Source organism: Apium graveolens, chromosome 6 (assembly GCF_009905375.1).
Source record: "Apium graveolens cultivar Ventura chromosome 6, ASM990537v1, whole genome shotgun sequence".
Lineage (NCBI taxonomy): Eukaryota > Viridiplantae > Streptophyta > Magnoliopsida > Apiales > Apiaceae > Apium > Apium graveolens.
In genome coordinates this window covers 2,980,991-2,999,271 of record NC_133652.1, presented here as the reverse complement: position 1 = coordinate 2,999,271, position 18,281 = coordinate 2,980,991, and the positions used below count along the sequence as shown (strand labels likewise).

The window sequence follows — 18,281 nt, the reverse complement described above, 5'->3', positions numbered from 1 at the left end:
AGTTAAGAGTTGATTTTTTATATTATTTTTAGAGAAAAATTAAGGTGAATCTTGGATTTGATTTTAAACTTGCCGAATTTTGATATGATTTCTTAGCATTCATTTTAAGAATTTGAAATAGCGAGCTTGTTGGACTTATTCTAGATTCGAGCCTCGACACCTATCGGACTTGTCCTGACCCATTTTTCACTTTTTTATGTTAATTGACTCAATACAGCAACACGAACAATAATAGGGTGTTGGCCCCAAATGTCACTATTTGACTGAGAATGACCCTCAATGTCATTTTGGGAAAAAATTGCCCCAAATGTCACTTCAAAACTGAGTTTCGGTTGAAGTTTTTGTTATTAATAAAAAATGTAATTTCGTCTGGCGTTTTTTTTTTGTTTTTTTTTAAAATCGAAAAACACAATTTCAAACGAAGTTATTCAAAGCAAAAACGTAATTTGAAATTGTGTTTATAGTGTTAACGCAATATGCATTGCCGTTTTCCATTTTTTTTCCCAAAATACTCAATAAATGTTAAGTTTTCAAGCTCAAAATTTTATTCGAGTTGGAGGCTTTATCAGCCCAATACCTTCTTGGCCATGGGAAAACAGGTGTTTTGTACTTTTGTTCGTACTTTATTCATATATATAAATAATTTAATATTTTTAAAACCTAAATTGAGAATTGATGAATCCTAAAATATTAAAAACGGTTAATAATTAAGGTTTAAGGCAAGGCCCTAAACCTTAAATCCTAAATCGGCTTACGTTTTATTAATTTGTTTTTTAATATTTCTAAAACTCAAAAGGGGATTGGTGAACCCTAAAATGTTAAAATTTGTTAAATTAGACGTGTTATTATTTAATTTTTAATTATTTTAAATCCCGAAAGGGGATTATTGAACCCTAAAAAATTAAAAATAATGAAATAGGAGCCCACACTTGAATTTTAAAAAATTAATTTTAAATTTTAAAGTTTTTTGAAAGCCAATAAAAAAGATATGAAAAATAAAATATTAATTAAAAATAATTGAAAACGTATTTTCAAGTTGTGTTTTATTGTTAAAAATGTAAGATAAAGTGTTGTTTATGGTCTCCAAACGTGACTTGAATTAATGAAATAAGTTAAAACAAAAAAAACAAAAAAAGGTTCGAAAACAGCAACCGAAGTTGCGTTTTTGGTGTTAGCTGAAAACGTGAATTGAGAACATGTTATAAAGTGACATTTGGGTCAGGAATTTAAAAAGGAACGTTGGGGGCCATTTAACCGTTAATAATGACATTTGAAGCTTTTTTTTCACAATAATAGTTCACCTATTTCATTGTTGACTCGCACACTCAAATCTGCAGCGGCCAAGGCACATGTACTCTGTATTCGACTTTAGCTTACATTCATCGTTTTAGTTCTATTTGAATTTATAAATTTCTGTGAATGGTTTTTACTTTGTCTATATGGGGCTTATCAACAAGATAAAAATAGATTTAAAAAAAATGAAGTTTTAGCCGCCGCCTCCCTCCTCTCTCCCCTCTCCTAGGATTTGTCCATTTTCAAGTAAATCGAGGGGCTTTCCACTCTCCGGTGGAAAGCCCCAATCCCTTCATTTTCTTTTATTCTCGTTGATCTCTTTTCAATAAAACCCAATTTTTTTGGATATTTGTGTGTCTCTCCTCTTGGAGTGTGTGTTTGTCTCTCCTTTTGGAGTGTTTGTTATGTTTTTGCTTAGTCATGCTTGGGTTAATCTGGTATTGGATCTGTTAAGGACGAAGTTGCTGATATTTTTGGTGATCTGCAAAACCTGTATCGAATCTGGGATGGTGGTGATTATTGCAAGAGCTCACATTTCACAATCAAAGATTGTTCATCTTTTATGGCTTTACACTTTCGGCATGTCTATAGCTGGTATCCGGCATGTAGATAGCTGGGGTGCCTTCGGCATGTCTATAGTCGGCGTCCGGCATGTAGATAGCTGGGGTGCCGCTTCTCCAATCTCATTTTATGCGGTTGTTGTTTCTGAACATTGGGCTAACCATAATTTTTACGTGATATGGTCAATTGCGATGTTGCTATTTTCAGAGATGCCGGTGCAATTTGGATCGCTTGGGATGTCTTTGATTTCATTTTTAGCTTCAAGAATTTTTAAATTCTATGTGTTAAACGATCAGGAAACAAATCATCTAATTGATTTTAGTATGTTATTTATTTTATTAACTGGTTGTATCGACAGTTGGGGGTTTGTCCCGGCTGTATTATATTCAATTTAATGAAAACTTTCTGCATTTGTAAAAAAAAACAAGATAAAAATAGTGTATAGCGGTAATTGCTTATCTCTTGTTGTCCGAGTTTGTGGTTCGATTCTCGCGCATTCGAGATTTGGTACAACGAATACTCATTTATACGAAATCATCTAAGCCTAATTAAAAAAAAAGAATGTTGTGCTTAGATAACATATATTAGGTTTATGTTGGACTATGGACTCAAAAAGTCCCAAAAGGACTTAATTGTAATAATTAGATAGATTTTAGATAAAAGCCCAATAGTCCCATTTGTAAAGAAAAAGCCCCATTGAGACTTCCTATAAATATAGAGCCTCTAGGATTGAATATAGAGTATTATCAATATATTTACCAAACAATATTATTCATTCAGAATTCAGATTCTTAACTGTCTAAATATATTAATCATTCATATATTAACTATTCATATTTGTCGAGCGCGATGAGATAACTCAAGTGGTTAAGGACTTATCTTTTGTCGTCCCAGGTTCTGGGTTTGATTCTCGCTCACCCCGAGATTTGTTAGAACAAATACTCAATTATAAGGCATATAAGCCAAATTAGTAAAAAAAAAACTATTTATATTTGTCAAATGACCCCTAAGTAAAGAACTTAATTTCTATTATGGTATATTCGTTAAATATTCGGGTAATCAGTTTAGTAACTCAAGTGTGTTACAGGAATTAAATTGTTTGATTCTACCATTGTTGTTGAACATCACTTTATATAGTTGTTAACTCTCTTTATTTCCAGAAATATGGCGAGGGATGCGAAATCAAAGCGGCTTGATTGTGGAACTGGAGCAGTTGATAGAATCAGCAACTTGCCCAGTAGCTTAATAACCCTCATCCTAAAGTGCTTGCCAGTTCGCGAGGTAGCAAAAACGAGTATCCTGTCAAAAACATGGAGGGGAATATGGGTGTTGCACCCGCATTTCTGATGAGGCCTTTTTTACTCATTGTCTTTTTAAGAGCAAGTCCAACAGTGTTCTAGTGAGTTCCTTATAAATATTATAAAATATTAACTCTTAGAGATTTAAGACATGATTTTGAATTTCAACTCCAATAATGATCCTTATCTTCATTCCTTATTATTATAATAATAATAAATTTGAATGAGATATGAAAGGAAGAGAGAGAAAAAAACTAAAAAGAAGAGAGAGAAATGAATTTTTTATTGCTAAAAATGTTATAAGTTAGTACTAGAAGTTCCTTAAAGATAAAGAATGAAACTCATATTTTAGTGATATAAGGAAGTATTAAGACATTGTTGGAGTGTCATTTTTTGTCAAAATCCTTATAATTGAACTTAAGAGCTCATATAAGAGAGCTGTTGGACTTGCTTTAAGAAAGAGAAGAAACTAAAGTTCGTATAGTTACCAGGACAATCAGTAATATTCTTTTTCTTCACACCGGCCCCGTTTTAACTTTCCATATTTCAATTCCTGAATATCTGCCTCAGCATCAATGTCTAGAGACTGAGGAGGCGTTATGATGCAGCATGAGAATGAGAATCGGGAATGAAAATGGTGGGTCTGGGAATGGGGGTTAATGAGAATGAGAATGAAATGGAAACCGAAGGGGTATGGTGAGTTTGGAGTTCCCATTCCACACCACTAAATTGGTAATTCAAACACTATCATTTGGGTTTAAGGTTCTGATTTCCGTTAACCAGGCACATTAACCATCAACCAAACAACCCTTGGGTTTTGGATTAGTAACATATCGAATAATGGTATCAAGAATTTGGAGATTATAAATAATCAACAAACTGTCTACAAGATGCCCTCTTATATCTTTTCCGGTCTGGAGCTAAATACTTTGAAGATCACTAACTGTATACTGAATCCACCCCTTGGATTTGGAGGCTTCTGTAATCTAATTGACCTTGAACTTGTAAATGTCAAAATTACTGGTGACATTTCATTTATGACTCAACTTGACCGAGTAAAATTGGATGATTGCACCGGGATTCAATATTTGGGATGCCTTGTCGGAAAAAGTAACAATCTCAGTGAATTGACGATCAGTTACAGTGGAGAACTTATTTGGCGATTGTTTGAAAGCATCCAAATCTTGAAGCTACACTGCAAGTCCTTTATATATATATATATTAGTATATATATAGCTGTGTGAAGTATAACTCTAGAACTCAGTTTACGTGTCCAACGACATTTTTTATTTCTTGTTGCAGAACAAATATATAGAAGGAATATGCCAGAATAGAGTTGGCTACAAAAAAGGAAACTACCTCCCACTACTATTCCTACAAAAACTCCACTACTTCACTTATTCAGCTAAGTCCTAGAAATACTCCAGACTAATTCTTACTAAAAACAAATACAATTAAATTGCATAAATAAAGATACAAAATAAGCTAGCTAGTTTAAGATTAATAACCAACAATCTCCCCCTTAATCTTAAACAACTTTATCCAGACGTCTAACTCCCATGACCAGCCTCATTCGTTCGAACTTTACTATGGTTAACACCTTTGTGAGGATGTCGGCCTTCTGCAGATCGCTTTTGACATATCTGATGACAATTTCTCCTTTCTCGACACAATCACGAATAAAATGATAACGAATATCAATGTGTTTACTCCGTCCATGAAACACTGGAATTTTTGATAAGTCGATAGCAGCTTTATTGTCTACATACAACACCACTGGATTCATCTTTACATTGAGAATTTGATTCAGAACATTCTTCAGCCATATCCCCTGACAAGCAGCTGCAGTTGCAACCATGAATTCCGCCTCGCACGAGGATAATGCAACACATCTTTGTTTCTGACTTACCCAAGTAATAATGCTTTCATTCAGGTAGAATACAACGCCTCCTGTGCTTTTCCTAGTCATCCAGGTGACCACCAAGATCACTGTCAGAAAATCCTGTAAGCTCATTGTTGCTGCCATCCCTCGTATATATTAGTCCGAAGTTTACAGTCCCTTTTTTATATCTTAATATCCTTTTTACAGCGTCTTGATGCATCTCAGTTGGACATTCCATGTATCTACTAACCACCCCCACAGCGTATGCTATGTGAGGCCTAGTATGTACTAAATACCTTAATCCTCCGACCATTGATTTGAACCGAGTACTGTCTACTGTTGTTCCATGTTCGTCTTTATGCAGCTGATCCTTAGAGTCCATAGGATACTTAGTCGCATTACACTGCAGCATTCCAGCTCGCTCCAGAATTTTCTTTGCATATCCGCTTTGTTTGAGCTCTATATATCCCTTTCCTTGATCAACTTCGATCCCCAAATAGTAGTTTAACTTCCCCAAATTACTCATCTCGAAACTGCCACTCATTTTCTTCTTGAAGTCTTCGATAAGAGCCACACTCGTACCAGTAACAAACAAGTCATCCACATATACGCTTATGATCAACGTATCTTTGCCTTCTCTTTTTGTATACACAGCATGCTCATATGGGCACCTAGCAAAACCCATCTCTTCAAGGCACTGATTCAGTTTAGAGTACCAAGCTCGGTGAGCTTGTCGTAGACCATATAATGCTTTCAAGAGCTTGTAAACAATATGCTCCTTTCCCTTTTGAACATATCCCTCCGGCTGTGAAACAAACACTTCCTCTTTGATTTCCCCATTCAAAAAGGCCATTTTGACATCAAGATGGTGTACCTCCTAGTCATTATGAGCTGCTAAAGCCAGCAAAAGTCGAACTGTTTCCAAACGAGTTACAGGTGCGAAATTTTCTTCAAAATCAATCCCCTGTTCTTGAGAGTATCCCTTTGTTACCAAACGCGCCTTATGCCTTATTATGTTACCCTCTGCATTCTTTTTCTGTTTATAAACCCACTTGAGAGCAATTACATTTTGATCTTTAGGCAGTTCTGTTAATCTCCAGGTGCCATTCTGCTCGATAGACTTTATCTCTTGTTGCATAGCCAGTCTCCAGTCTTCACTATTTGATGCCTGTCGATATGTGTTTGGTTCCTCCATTGCCATCTAGTAAAGTTCATCCTCAAGTTCAACTTCATGTGAGTCATTATACACATCTCGCAGTGATCTATACCTCCTGGTAGGGTTGCTGTCATCATAATTTTCAGAGTTGGGAGAAGAGATAGATGACAAACCAGGTGATTGCAGCACTGGTGACATCGTTCCAGGACTATCACTGTCTGATTCAGCATCAACACCATCCTCAGTTTCTCCTGCAATTTCCGTTACTCCATCATGTCCTCTGTTCAGAACGTCTGGAACCGAGAAAATATTATGATCATCCTTCTTTACTGATTCAGTCTCCCTTTCCCAAGGCCAGCTTTCAGTTTCTTCAAAAATGACGTCGCGACTAACATGAACGCTCTTATTTATGGGGTCATATAGTCTATAGGCTTTCGTCCCTGGTTCCTTGCCAAGATTCACTACCTTTTTGCTCCTGTCATCCAATTCTTTTATGTGCACACTCGGAATTTTCATATGAGCTATACAACCAAAAATCCGGATGTGACCAATATTTGGTTTTACCTCAGTCAACGCCTCAAATGGAGTTTGCCCACTCAAAGCTCTAGTTGGCAGCCTATTTAATAAGTAAACCGCATGTCTTACTGCCTCCCCCCAGAATTCTGCTGGCAAATTCATTTCTTTCAGCAAACCCCTAGCCATTTCAACCACTGTTCGATTTCTCCTCTCCACGACACCATTCTGCTGAGGCGAATAAGGGGCTGTGTAGTGTCGAATTATTCCAGCTTCCTCACAATAGTTTACAAATTCTTTAGAAGAAAACTCTTCCCCTTTATCTATTCGTAACACTTTGACCTTCCTTTCTTTGCCATCCTCAACTTGAGCTCGAAACTTCTTAAGTACACTCAACGCTTCATCCTTATGCTTGAGCATGAAAACCCACATGGCCCTACTATAATCATCCACTAACAACATAAAATACTTGCTGCCAACAGATTTTGCAGGTTGAATAGGACCACACAAATCTGCATGTACAAGTTGAAGGACTTTGGTTGCACTATAACTTGCTTTGGCAGGAAATGATTTCCTCATTTGTTTTGACATCAAACAACCATCACACACAACATTAGGAGGAGTAATTTTTGGCAAACCTTATACCATCTGATCCTTATTCATCATGACAAGAGACTGGTAGTTTACATGCCCCATGCGCATATGCCATAACCAAGAAGCATCACTTGATTTTGACATTAAGCACGCTGAACTACTAGTCTCAATAAGCAGTTAATACAATCTATTTTGAGACCTTTGCACCTTAATAAATAGTCTTTCTTTATCATCATAGACCCACAGAAAATTCCCTTTAATCAAGACTCGATAGCCTTCCTCTGACAATTGACCAATACTTATTATATTACTACGAAGTGTAGGGATATAGTATACCTGTTTCAGAATCCTTTCTTCACCATTTCTGCACTTGAGAGTAATTGAGCCTTTGTCTTCTATCTTCACCATCGACCCATCACCAAACTTAACTTGTCCCGTTATCTCCTCATTTAATTCTTTGGATTTTGATTTGTCTCATGTCATGTGATTGCTTGCTCCATTGTCCAAGTACCAAATACTTGATTCCACATTCCTTTTATCGACGCTTGAGTTCAGTTTTGGCAGAACTTCACTCTCATTCAGCAGTACTAAGTCTTTATCTTCCTCTGTGTGTTTTTCCAGTAACAACGCGGGTTCTTCATCTTCAATCTGAGCCATATTTGCCTCCTGTCTCACTTCTCGTGTCCTTTTGGGTTTCTTACATTCAGCCGCATAATGGCCATAACCAAAGCAATTAAAACATCTGACCTTGCTTTTATCTCGACCACTCCGTCCCTTTCCGTTTGAAGCACTATCACCTCTGTTTCGTTCATTCCTCTTTAACCATTCTTCCCTGGTTAGAAGAAGTTTTCCTTCTTCCTTTTCTTTCTTAGACCATTCTTCCTCCGTCATAAGCAGTTGCCCACCAGAACTCTGACCTCCAGAACTCTCAGACATTCCCTTCGTTCGTTCTTCATGAGCCTTCAAGGATCCCACGAACTCTTCCACAGTTAGTGTCTCCATGTTACTGAATTGTTCCATGGTTGAGACTATCTGTAAAAATCTACTTGAAATTGCCAGCAAATTTTTTTTGACCACATATGACTCATCCAAAACCTCTCCCATAGCCCGAATATTGGTAACGATTCCAGACAGCTTCATACTAAAATCATCAACGTGTTCTGTGTCCTTCATTACTAACGATTCAAACTTCGATTTTAGAGTCTGTATCTTAGCCATTTTAGCTCTGTCAGCTCCTTGGCATAATGTCTTAATCGCCAGCCAAGCATCCTTAGCCTTTTTCTTCTCAGCAATCGAGAGCAACATCTCCTCAAAGATTCCTTGATAAACCATCGCCAACGCGATCTTATCAGTCATTTCATCACAAACCGCCTTTGGATCATTAACCTCTATTGCCTCCCACACCAAGTGAGTCTGCATTATCACCTTCATCTTGAGAGCCCACGTAGTGTAGTTACACTTAGTCAACGTCGGGTAACTAAGTCCCATTGATCTACCTTTTCCCTTGTTTGTGTCCATCGTCGTCGATCTCGTTTCTCTCACAGGTCACCCCTGAAGCTCTGATACCAAATTCTTGAAGCTACACTGCAAGTCCTGTCTATATATATATTAGTATAGATATAGCTGTGTGAAGTATAACTCTAGAACTCAGTTTATGTGTCCAACGACATTTTTTATTTCTTGCTGCAGAACAAATATATAGAAGGAAATATGCCAGAACATAGTTTGCTACAAAAAAGGAAACTACCTCCCACCACTACTCCTACAAAAACTCCACTACTTCACTTATTCAGCTAAGTCCTAGAAATACTCCAGACTGATTCTTACTAAAAATAAATACAATTAAATTGTATAAATAAAGACACAAAATAAGCTGGCTAGTTTAAGATTAATAAACAACACCAAAAGCCTCAACTCATTTATCTCGTTTTGGATGGAGTGGCAAGTCCTAGAAACAAAATTAATAATCTGGAATAGCTAATTAGCAGTATGTCTAGAATTTAATTTCTTTCCTTTGATAATCTTTTTCTCGAGGTAATGTGAAGACCCCTATCATTTTACTTGATTGATTAGTATATCCTGCGAAATCTCTCTCTCCGATTCTCCCTCCCTCTCTCTCTCTCCGGTTCTCCCTCTCCCTCTCGCTCTTTCTCTCCCTCCCCCCCCTCTCTCTCTCTCTCTCTCTCTCGCTCTCCCTCTCTCTCCCTCTCCCTCTCTCTCCCTCTCCCTCGTTGAAGAACTTGTGGCTTCATGGCGTTGATTTTTATAATTTGGTTCATAATAATTTGTCTGTTTATAACAATTTGAACCAAGGATCTATGCTACAAAACTACTTCCTGTAAAGCCTTAATATTATGGTCTTCACTTGCATCTGAAATTTTCTCATGTTGTCCATGTCCATCAAGAAATTGTGTCAGTTCTCACTGAAGTTTGTGGGGTTTTATTTTTGTAATAATTTATTTTCACATGTTGTCTAATTCTCCTGCCTGGTCAGGATGAACTTGTCAATTCTGTAAACTGGTTAATTATTAATTATTGTCGTGCATGTCCAATATTTTAATATGCGGACAAATTATAACTTATTATCAACCGCGATTTACCTTAAATGTCTACAACATTTTTCGTAGTGACATAGATCTGCTTGCGAAAATATATAATCAAGCGTAAGTAATATGTAGGGGTTTATATCACTTATATTGAAAAATAAAACCCCAGTATTAAATTGGTTCTTTCAAAATTAATGTCGATGTCGCGGTTAAAGGGAGAAATGATGGCACTGGTATTAGGGTAGTTGTCATGGGAGAAATGATGGCACTGGTATTGGGGTAGTTGTCAGAGATGATAGTGGTGTGAAAACAATCTGCGATTAATACAAATAATCAAACAAGTGTGTGCGTGAGTAAACGAAATCAAACGGAGGAAGAAAAGATATAAACAGAAGAGAGATCCTCGAGTCCAGTTGAAACTGTCTCCTTAAAGCTATTTCGCCTCTCACCGTATGTGCGAGTCGATAGCCTCCCAGGATAAAACGAGGTAGCGGCGGCGTTACGGATAACGAGCACCTTCAGCGAGCTTGAACGGGCACGAAACTATCACCGAGAGAGAGAGATTTGTGTTTAGAGGCGAATATGTTTTTGGTGTGTCTAACCCTAACGCCTTAGAGGTGTTTATATAGGTGTAGATAGACTTGTGCGCTACTCTTTTCCATAATTAAATATCATTAATTATGGAATCGGTGTAATACTTGCAAGCTACTCTATTCCATAAATAATCTGAAACAGAATCAGATTAAATATATCAAGACATACACCATATCAATTAATCTGAAACAAAATCAAATTAATTTATGCCATAATATTTGAGCCAAATTCTAATGGAAAATAATAATTTCCATTATTAAGAGAATATCATCATATCTCACACATCTTTTAGTCATAATGCTCAAAAATATGACTTACCAATATGGGACTTATACCCATATTTTCCAACAAGTGGAAATGTGCTTGCTGCTGGTAAGAAATTCTTAAATGCATCTTACAGTGCCCTGGTTGCGGAATCTCTGGCTATCAAGGAAGGCCTTATTTAAGGTGCTCAACTTCAGTTACCAGAATTTGCTATTGAATCTGATTGCATCAATGCAATTTCTCTGATTTCTAAAAAGGATGGCATACACAGTGATCCGGACTGTGTGATAGTTGACATTAAGCATCTGGTAAATTTGTCGGGATGTAAAAATATAAGTTTTTCTGTGAGGAAAACCAACAAGGCTGCCCATGTTCTTGCGTGAACTGCTCTTCATTCAAGGGAGAGTTATAGTTGGTTGGAAGCTATTCCCAGATGTTTAGCTACTGTAATCTGTAATGACTATCCTCTTTGATGTATCTTTTCTGTTGGTTTAATGAAATATTATCATTTCAAAAAAAAAAGAAAAAAGAAACCTAATAGACCAAGATCCGATAGCAATTGAGCTTAATGTATAATATAATCTGCAAATTAATAAACTAAACAAATAATTTTAATCCTTTTTAAACTATGTTTTCAAAAAAAAAATCCTTTCTAAACTAAAAATATATAAACTAATAAAAAAACATATATAAACATTCTCCACTTCCTTTCTTCGTCTCGTTTGCTGACTGAAATTATTAATTTTTGTGTGCTCATGAATGCTATGCTTTTATGTTGCCCTTGTTTGTAGGAATCTAAAGTTAGTAGCAGCAATATGGACCTTACAGTGTTATGGGCTGACATAATTCTTGACCAACTTGAAACTGTGTATATAAATTGGATGGTTGGTTAAGGGCCGAGTTTCGGTTCATAAAGCTTTTGCTTGCATCTGCCCCTTCACTTAATGGATTAAATTGGAGAAGGACGAAAGTATCTGTTGTACAATATGTGCAGAAACAAATCAATATGTATATGTGTGTGAACAAAATGAACAAATAAAGTAATAGGAAAAAGATGAAAGAAGGATATAATCTGAGTTCAGTGTAGAACTGTCTCCTTAAAACTTATTAGTTCTCACTGTCGTGTGTGAGCGAAAAGCCTCCCAGGATAAAACGGATTGCAGTGATTAGAACATCACTCTCAGCGAACTTGAAACAGAGTAAGAAATTATCACCGGAGAAGAGAGGGGTAGGGTTTTGTGTTTAGAGGCGAATGTCTTTTTTGGTCTGTCTAAAGTTGACGCCCTAGATGTGTTTATATAGGTGTAGATACTCTTTTCTATAATTAAATATCATTAATTATTGAATCGGTATAATACTTGCAACCTACTCTATTCCATAAATAATTTGAAACAAATTAAGATTAAATATATCAAGACATACACCATATAAATTAATCTTGAACAAAATCAATTTATGTCATAATATTTGAGCCAAATTCTAGTGGAAAATAATAATTTCCATTATTAAGAGAATATCATCATATATCACACATCTCTTTTAGTCAAAATATGACTACTTATACCCATATTTTCCAACTGTATCAATGATCCTTTAGAAGAGCTGAGGATTTCACGAGAGTTGTTGAAGTTCCCTGGAGCATCCGCATCTGCACAAATAACCTGGACATAACTAGTAGCAGTAGAGGGACAATGGTAGACTTGTCTTGGTGTGAGATGTTGAAGCTTAATAAATCTGTTTTAGTTGCTCTATATATCCTTAGTCTTTTGGTGCTTGTTTACACACTTTTGGTGTTTAAAGCGTTTCATTCTCAGAGCTTGTTCACCCACTATTGACAATTGTGTAGTTCTCTTTGTGTTTCGATGTTCAAGTTCTTTTTACATGTGATCTTGACCTGAATTTCTTTACATCAGATGTTCAACTATCAAATGTTGCAATAACCATCAGTAGAATTCTTTTAGTTCACACTGGCTGCATTTTGAAGTCCATTCTTTACATTCCTCGAGACTTGCATCTTCATCCATGTCTAGATATGGTTCTATGGATTATAAACATATTGACCAATGGTGTTAAGAAAGTGAAGCTTGTAAATAAAGCAGAAATTGCCTACAAAGTGCCCTCTCATCTCATTTGTTTTCCTACTTAAACCCACTCATTTGAGTCTCACTAAATGCATGCTGAATCAACTTGAATTTGGGGGCTTCTGTAATGTTGTGAACTCGTGGATGTCGCAGTTGTAAATTATTTATCTCTGTCCTCACATTCAGTTACAGTGTCCGAAAACACTTGACTTTCTGATCCAGGTCTCTTCACAGACTTTGTTCAGGGACTTTTCCAACTCCCATCCAGGAAGAGAATTGAGAAGTGCTCTCGTAAGTTAATAAGTTATTTTCTCTTAGTGCCTGTTTGAAATATTTTTAAAATAAGTAACTTATAACAGTTCGGGATAAGTACTTATGGGTTTATAAGCCAGAAGTAGCTTATAAGCCGGAAGACAAACATGTTCTTAGTTTCTTTCTACTGTTAAAAGTTATAAGATCATGTTTGAATTTTGCTCTACTATGTTAAAGTTTTAGAGCGATTGATTATTTAACAAGATATCGGACCTCGGTTTAGAGAGGGGTTTGAATTCAAGTCCTCCCACCCCCTCTTGAAGAGGATAAGATCTACGATCTTAAAATTTCGGAGGAGCCGTTAAAACTAGGCCAACCTCCTTGGCTGGTCTTAACAAGGATTGTTAGGTTGCAATATTAGATTAGTAGGAGGAGAATTGTCTGATTCAACAATAATTGCATTTCTAGAAACTTAATGAAAGAGAAAGCTGCAATAATCAAATGTAATCCATTATGTACCCAATAGTCCTATGCCTAGGTGCATGCCTAAATGCCCTTAAAGTATGTAGCTCAAATACTTGTAGTCTTGTACACCCTCAATAGCAGTATAATAATATTTAAGTTAATTAATATTTAAGTTGATTGGGTTAAGGGTATGGTGCATGTCACAGCGGCACCGGATGGACATGCCACGACGTCAATTAGCCAGACATGTCTTTTCATCATTCGGCATGCTTTTTTACTATTTTTTTTGTTTTTTAATAATTATTTTAATATTAGAAATATCCAGAAATAACAAATATAATTTTAAGATATTTACATATATTTTAATATCTAAAAAGTTACTAATTTAAATGAGTATTATGATGGTATTTGATTGTCACTGTCAACTAATTTTAATTTTTTATTCAAGTTCACTGTATATTAATATAATAATTATTTATTAAATTTTATTATATTTAATTGATAAATAACATGTTATTTGAGCATGCCTTTTGGCAAAAAACATGCCTATATGCATATTTTCCGGAGTCTTGTGACAGGTACAACTAGGTCTCAATTATTAACATCATTGATGCCATTGTATTTATATATTTCTTACCAGTTTAAGATTCATGTAAGATTTTTTATTTTCACTATAAAGTGGATGAAAATGACAAGTACCTTAAAAATTAAAAAGTAAAATATCAGCCTCCTGGCTAAATTTGGGAAGCACGACTCATAATAGTAATCAAGAATTGGTGTGTCATCTTTAAATTAATTTTAAATTAGAGGTAGATTAATTAGACCGGATTCAGTGTTTTGGTGCTAATTTGATAAGTGTGGATGAAGACATGCATTGGACTTTTGGTCAACTGTACCTTTTTAAAACTCATAAAAGTCAAAACGATTCTTATTTTAGGATAACTGACAATTTTATTTATTGATCATATTTTATAAAATTTTGTTTGTTTTTGACAAAAATCAAATCATTTAAAATTAAATTGTTGAACTACAATCGAAAATCCAACTGCAACAAATGGCTCGATTGTTACTATAATTTTCAAGTTGTATAATTTTCGGCTCCTGACTTCATTTCAAATTCGAACCAAATCATTCGAAGGAAACCGAACCGAACAGAACCGAATCATATTTTCTCAGTCCGGTGAATGCGATGAATGCATTGCCATACCATGATTCACATGCATCATGTACTTGAAAAAGACTATTGGTAATCTCTTTGCTGGGGAACAAGATACTAATATTCATCACATTTGAATATATATGCTGGTTCAGTTGTGCACTTGTGGTCCTTCTAGATGCATCAAATTATTGGGTTCCAAGTTACTTAAAAAGGCCTTTGTTAAAGAATATCAGTTTGAATTCACTTGGAGAAGGACAGGTGTTCGGCTATGCACACTATAAATTATAATACCGCAAAAGACTTGAACCACCTAAATAAAAAAAGAATAAAGAATTAAGCCTGTGATTATTATTCATCATCTGCATTCCATCCCTGTCTCTACATAATCCCTTTCCCTGTCACTCGAATAATCTGCTCATAGATTTTATGGTTGCAGTGCTTTTAAATCGACTCATACCTGGTGCGGGAGTGTGAGTGCAGGGATACGGGGATACGAGAATTCGACAAATATGAAAATATAAGGATTCAGGTGCGCTGTGACACGAGAAAAATAAACAAAAAAATCGTAAATATTTCATGTTAAACATAATAAAACTTACTAACAAAACCAGAAATTGCTTAAAAATAAATCAAATACATCATTTATTAATCTAAAACACAAAAATACAAATAAAATTTTTTAGTTTATGCAAAAATGAATACGATAATCAATACTTATATAGTAAGTAATAGACATGAATACTTAATTTTGTAACTGTAGTTTGTTGAAATAGATTATAACTACAATTTCTAAAGATAAAATTTCATATTAGTATCATGGAAGCTGATACGGAGATACGTGTGTCCGAGAATCCAACACGGTACTCGGCAGCAACCCGAGTATCCCTGCCAATTAGCTGCCAAATAAACATCCAAATAAACATCACACACACTGCATTTAGTCATGCACCTGAATTTTCAAAGCATACAAAGAACTATGGATACCTTATAAGGTGATTATACAATAAGTCTCTATTTCTATCTCTGGTCTATGTTTCTGTGACAAACGGTTGTTATAATCAACAGTCTTCAAAAATTTCAGCGCATGTATTTAATAAGGGAAATTGATATAAATGCAGGGCAATTATATATCATTCTATCTATATATTATAAGTTGCTAGATAACCCTTTTCTAAGGTTTGATATTCATATTTTGCCTCAGATATAATTTTTAACTTTAATTTGACCCAGTGGACTATCCATTTTTAGGTTTGGTATCCATATTAGGTTTATAAAAGATCCATATATTTATTATGACCCATTTTAACTATAGAAACTTTACAATACAATTATAAATATGAATTGTGTTATTTATGGTAAGTTTTTAATACAAATTTGAAGTAAACTTTAAATTTTGACAGATCTATTTATAGAAATAATCTCATAAAATATATAACATAAAAATAACTTATGTAACGAAAGTAGTTCTTAAATAAATTTATCATAATATCTAGATGTAATACACTTATTATATAGATAACTTAATCTTTTAGAATTATATTATTCAATTTTAATTATAAATTTATTTATTTATTTTATTAAATAATTTTAAAATACCCGTGTGCAAATCATGAGCTATAAACTAGTTTGTACTTAATTTTTCAATTTGAGAGTACTTGCGTTTATCCGTGTAATACAACTTTCATAATATAAATAATTTGCTAACAATCGATTGTAATGGAACAAACGCGCTTATATAATACTATCTCCGTTTAAATATAAATGTCCCTTTTGGAAAAAAAATTGTCCCAAATTACTTGTCCATCTCTTGTTTCAATACAAATTTAAGGGTAATTTTCCAAAACAATCTCTATATTTATTGTTCCCAAGATTTAACTTTTTAAAGCTTAGCACAATTCTCGTTTTTCAATGCATTAGAGCAAGTCCAATGCTAAATGCAAAATAGCTATAACTATTGCTATAATATAGCATCAAAAAGTGTATTTTGGGTCTAAAATAAAACTTGCTCTCCAATGCTAGTTGCATAAGTAGTTTCAAATTTTCATAAATCTTTTAAATTCTACTTAATTTAATATTGTTTTGATACTTTAAGATGTACAAGACAATAATTATTTAACTTTTCCCCTCCATTTGTAGTAATGGATGATATGGCAATGATGCATATATGCATCCTTGGTTTCAAATATAGAACCAAGGATGCATATATGCATATTTGCATCTAAGTATGACATCCCTTTGGAGTTGAGTTTTTTTGCATTTGGTGTTATAATATAGCAATAGCACCAAAGATAGCATTGCATTGTACTTGCTCTTAAATAAGGGTATTTGGTGGAAAGTCTTATCCAACTAACATTTTTCTTAATATGCGTAAATTTTTCAAAAGGGACATGTAATATGGGATGAAGGGAATATCATACAAGGTAATTGTACAATAAGCCACGGTCTCCGTACCTCAGGTCTTCGTTTCTCTGCCAAACAATTATTGTAATCAACTATCAACGCAAATTTTCGCGCATGTATATAATACTGGAAATTGATATAAATGAATGGGAACGTGTCACTTTATTTGTACTTAATTTTTCAATTTGAGATTACTGGTGTTTATCCGTCTGATACTAGAGATGGCAACGGGTCGGGTTCAGATCGGTTATTGTAAAATCAAAATCCAAATATTTTCGGGTTATCCAACTCCAAATCCGTTGGGTTTTGGATCGGATCGTATATTTTTCGTGTATCCAAAATTATGAATAATATAGTCAAATTTAATATTATTTATACATACAAACACTATTAATCACATTTATATGGTAGCTAAAATTAAAATACATTAACTAATAAGTAGTTTAACACATTATATTGCACAGGTTGACATGGTGAGTAATATCTAAAATATGTTGATAACATAATATTTGATATTTTATCACAAATTATTTTTTTATAAATATATATAAAGCACATCTTACATAATAAAAGCTGATTTTGAATAAAAAGTTATAATTTACTAAATAAGTGTTGACAATCTTAATAATAATCTACTATTACTCAAATAATACAAGAAAAAAGGTTGACTAAGTTGGTTAAAGAGGGTATAATTAATCTTTTGGTCACATGTTCGAATCCCACGGGAGGAGAATTTATGATTATGTCTCCTGAGCCAGAGCATGTCACTTAAATGCGGTTTACCTTGGTTCACGTGGTTTGCAGGCTATTGTGTGAGCGAGCATGTCGCTTAAATACGGTTTACCTTGGTTCACGTGGTTTACAGGCTATTGCGTGAGCCCGTGGGGTTTACCCAGTGCGCACTCGAAGGGTAGCGGTTGCGGGTTCCCTATGATAAAAAAATATGTATATTATATGTATTACTTATAATCTATAATAAATATGTCAGGTTTTAATCGGGTTTCGGGTTTGGATCGGGTTTGATTAAATTTCGGATTTCGGATCGGGTACTGGTTCGGTATAATTGAAATCCAAATCCAAATTCAAAACTTCGGGTTCGGTATATCCAAAATTTCGGGTTTCGGATTGGATATCCGTCCAATCGGATTGATTTGCCATCCCTATCTGATACAACTTTCCTAATATAAATAATTTGCTAACAATCGATTGTAATGAAATAAACG

The 18,281-nt window shown here is 34.7% G+C and overlaps 1 protein-coding gene across 1 annotated transcript; it reads right to left on the bottom strand.

The window, feature by feature from the left end:
* Nucleotides 1-7,771: 7,771 nt before the first annotated feature.
* Nucleotides 7,772-8,815, bottom strand: LOC141664434 (uncharacterized). Its single transcript, XM_074470388.1, has one exon. The coding sequence runs from the start codon at nt 8,813-8,815 to the stop codon at nt 7,772-7,774; it is 1,044 nt and encodes a 347-aa protein (XP_074326489.1).
* Between the last annotated feature and the right edge of the window lie 9,466 nt (nt 8,816-18,281).

Bases quoted from the DNA above. Each gene is read 5' to 3' on its own strand.
- LOC141664434 (XM_074470388.1), bottom strand. From the start codon at position 8,815: ATGGACACAAACAAGGGAAAAGGTAGATCAATGGGACTTAGTTACCCG.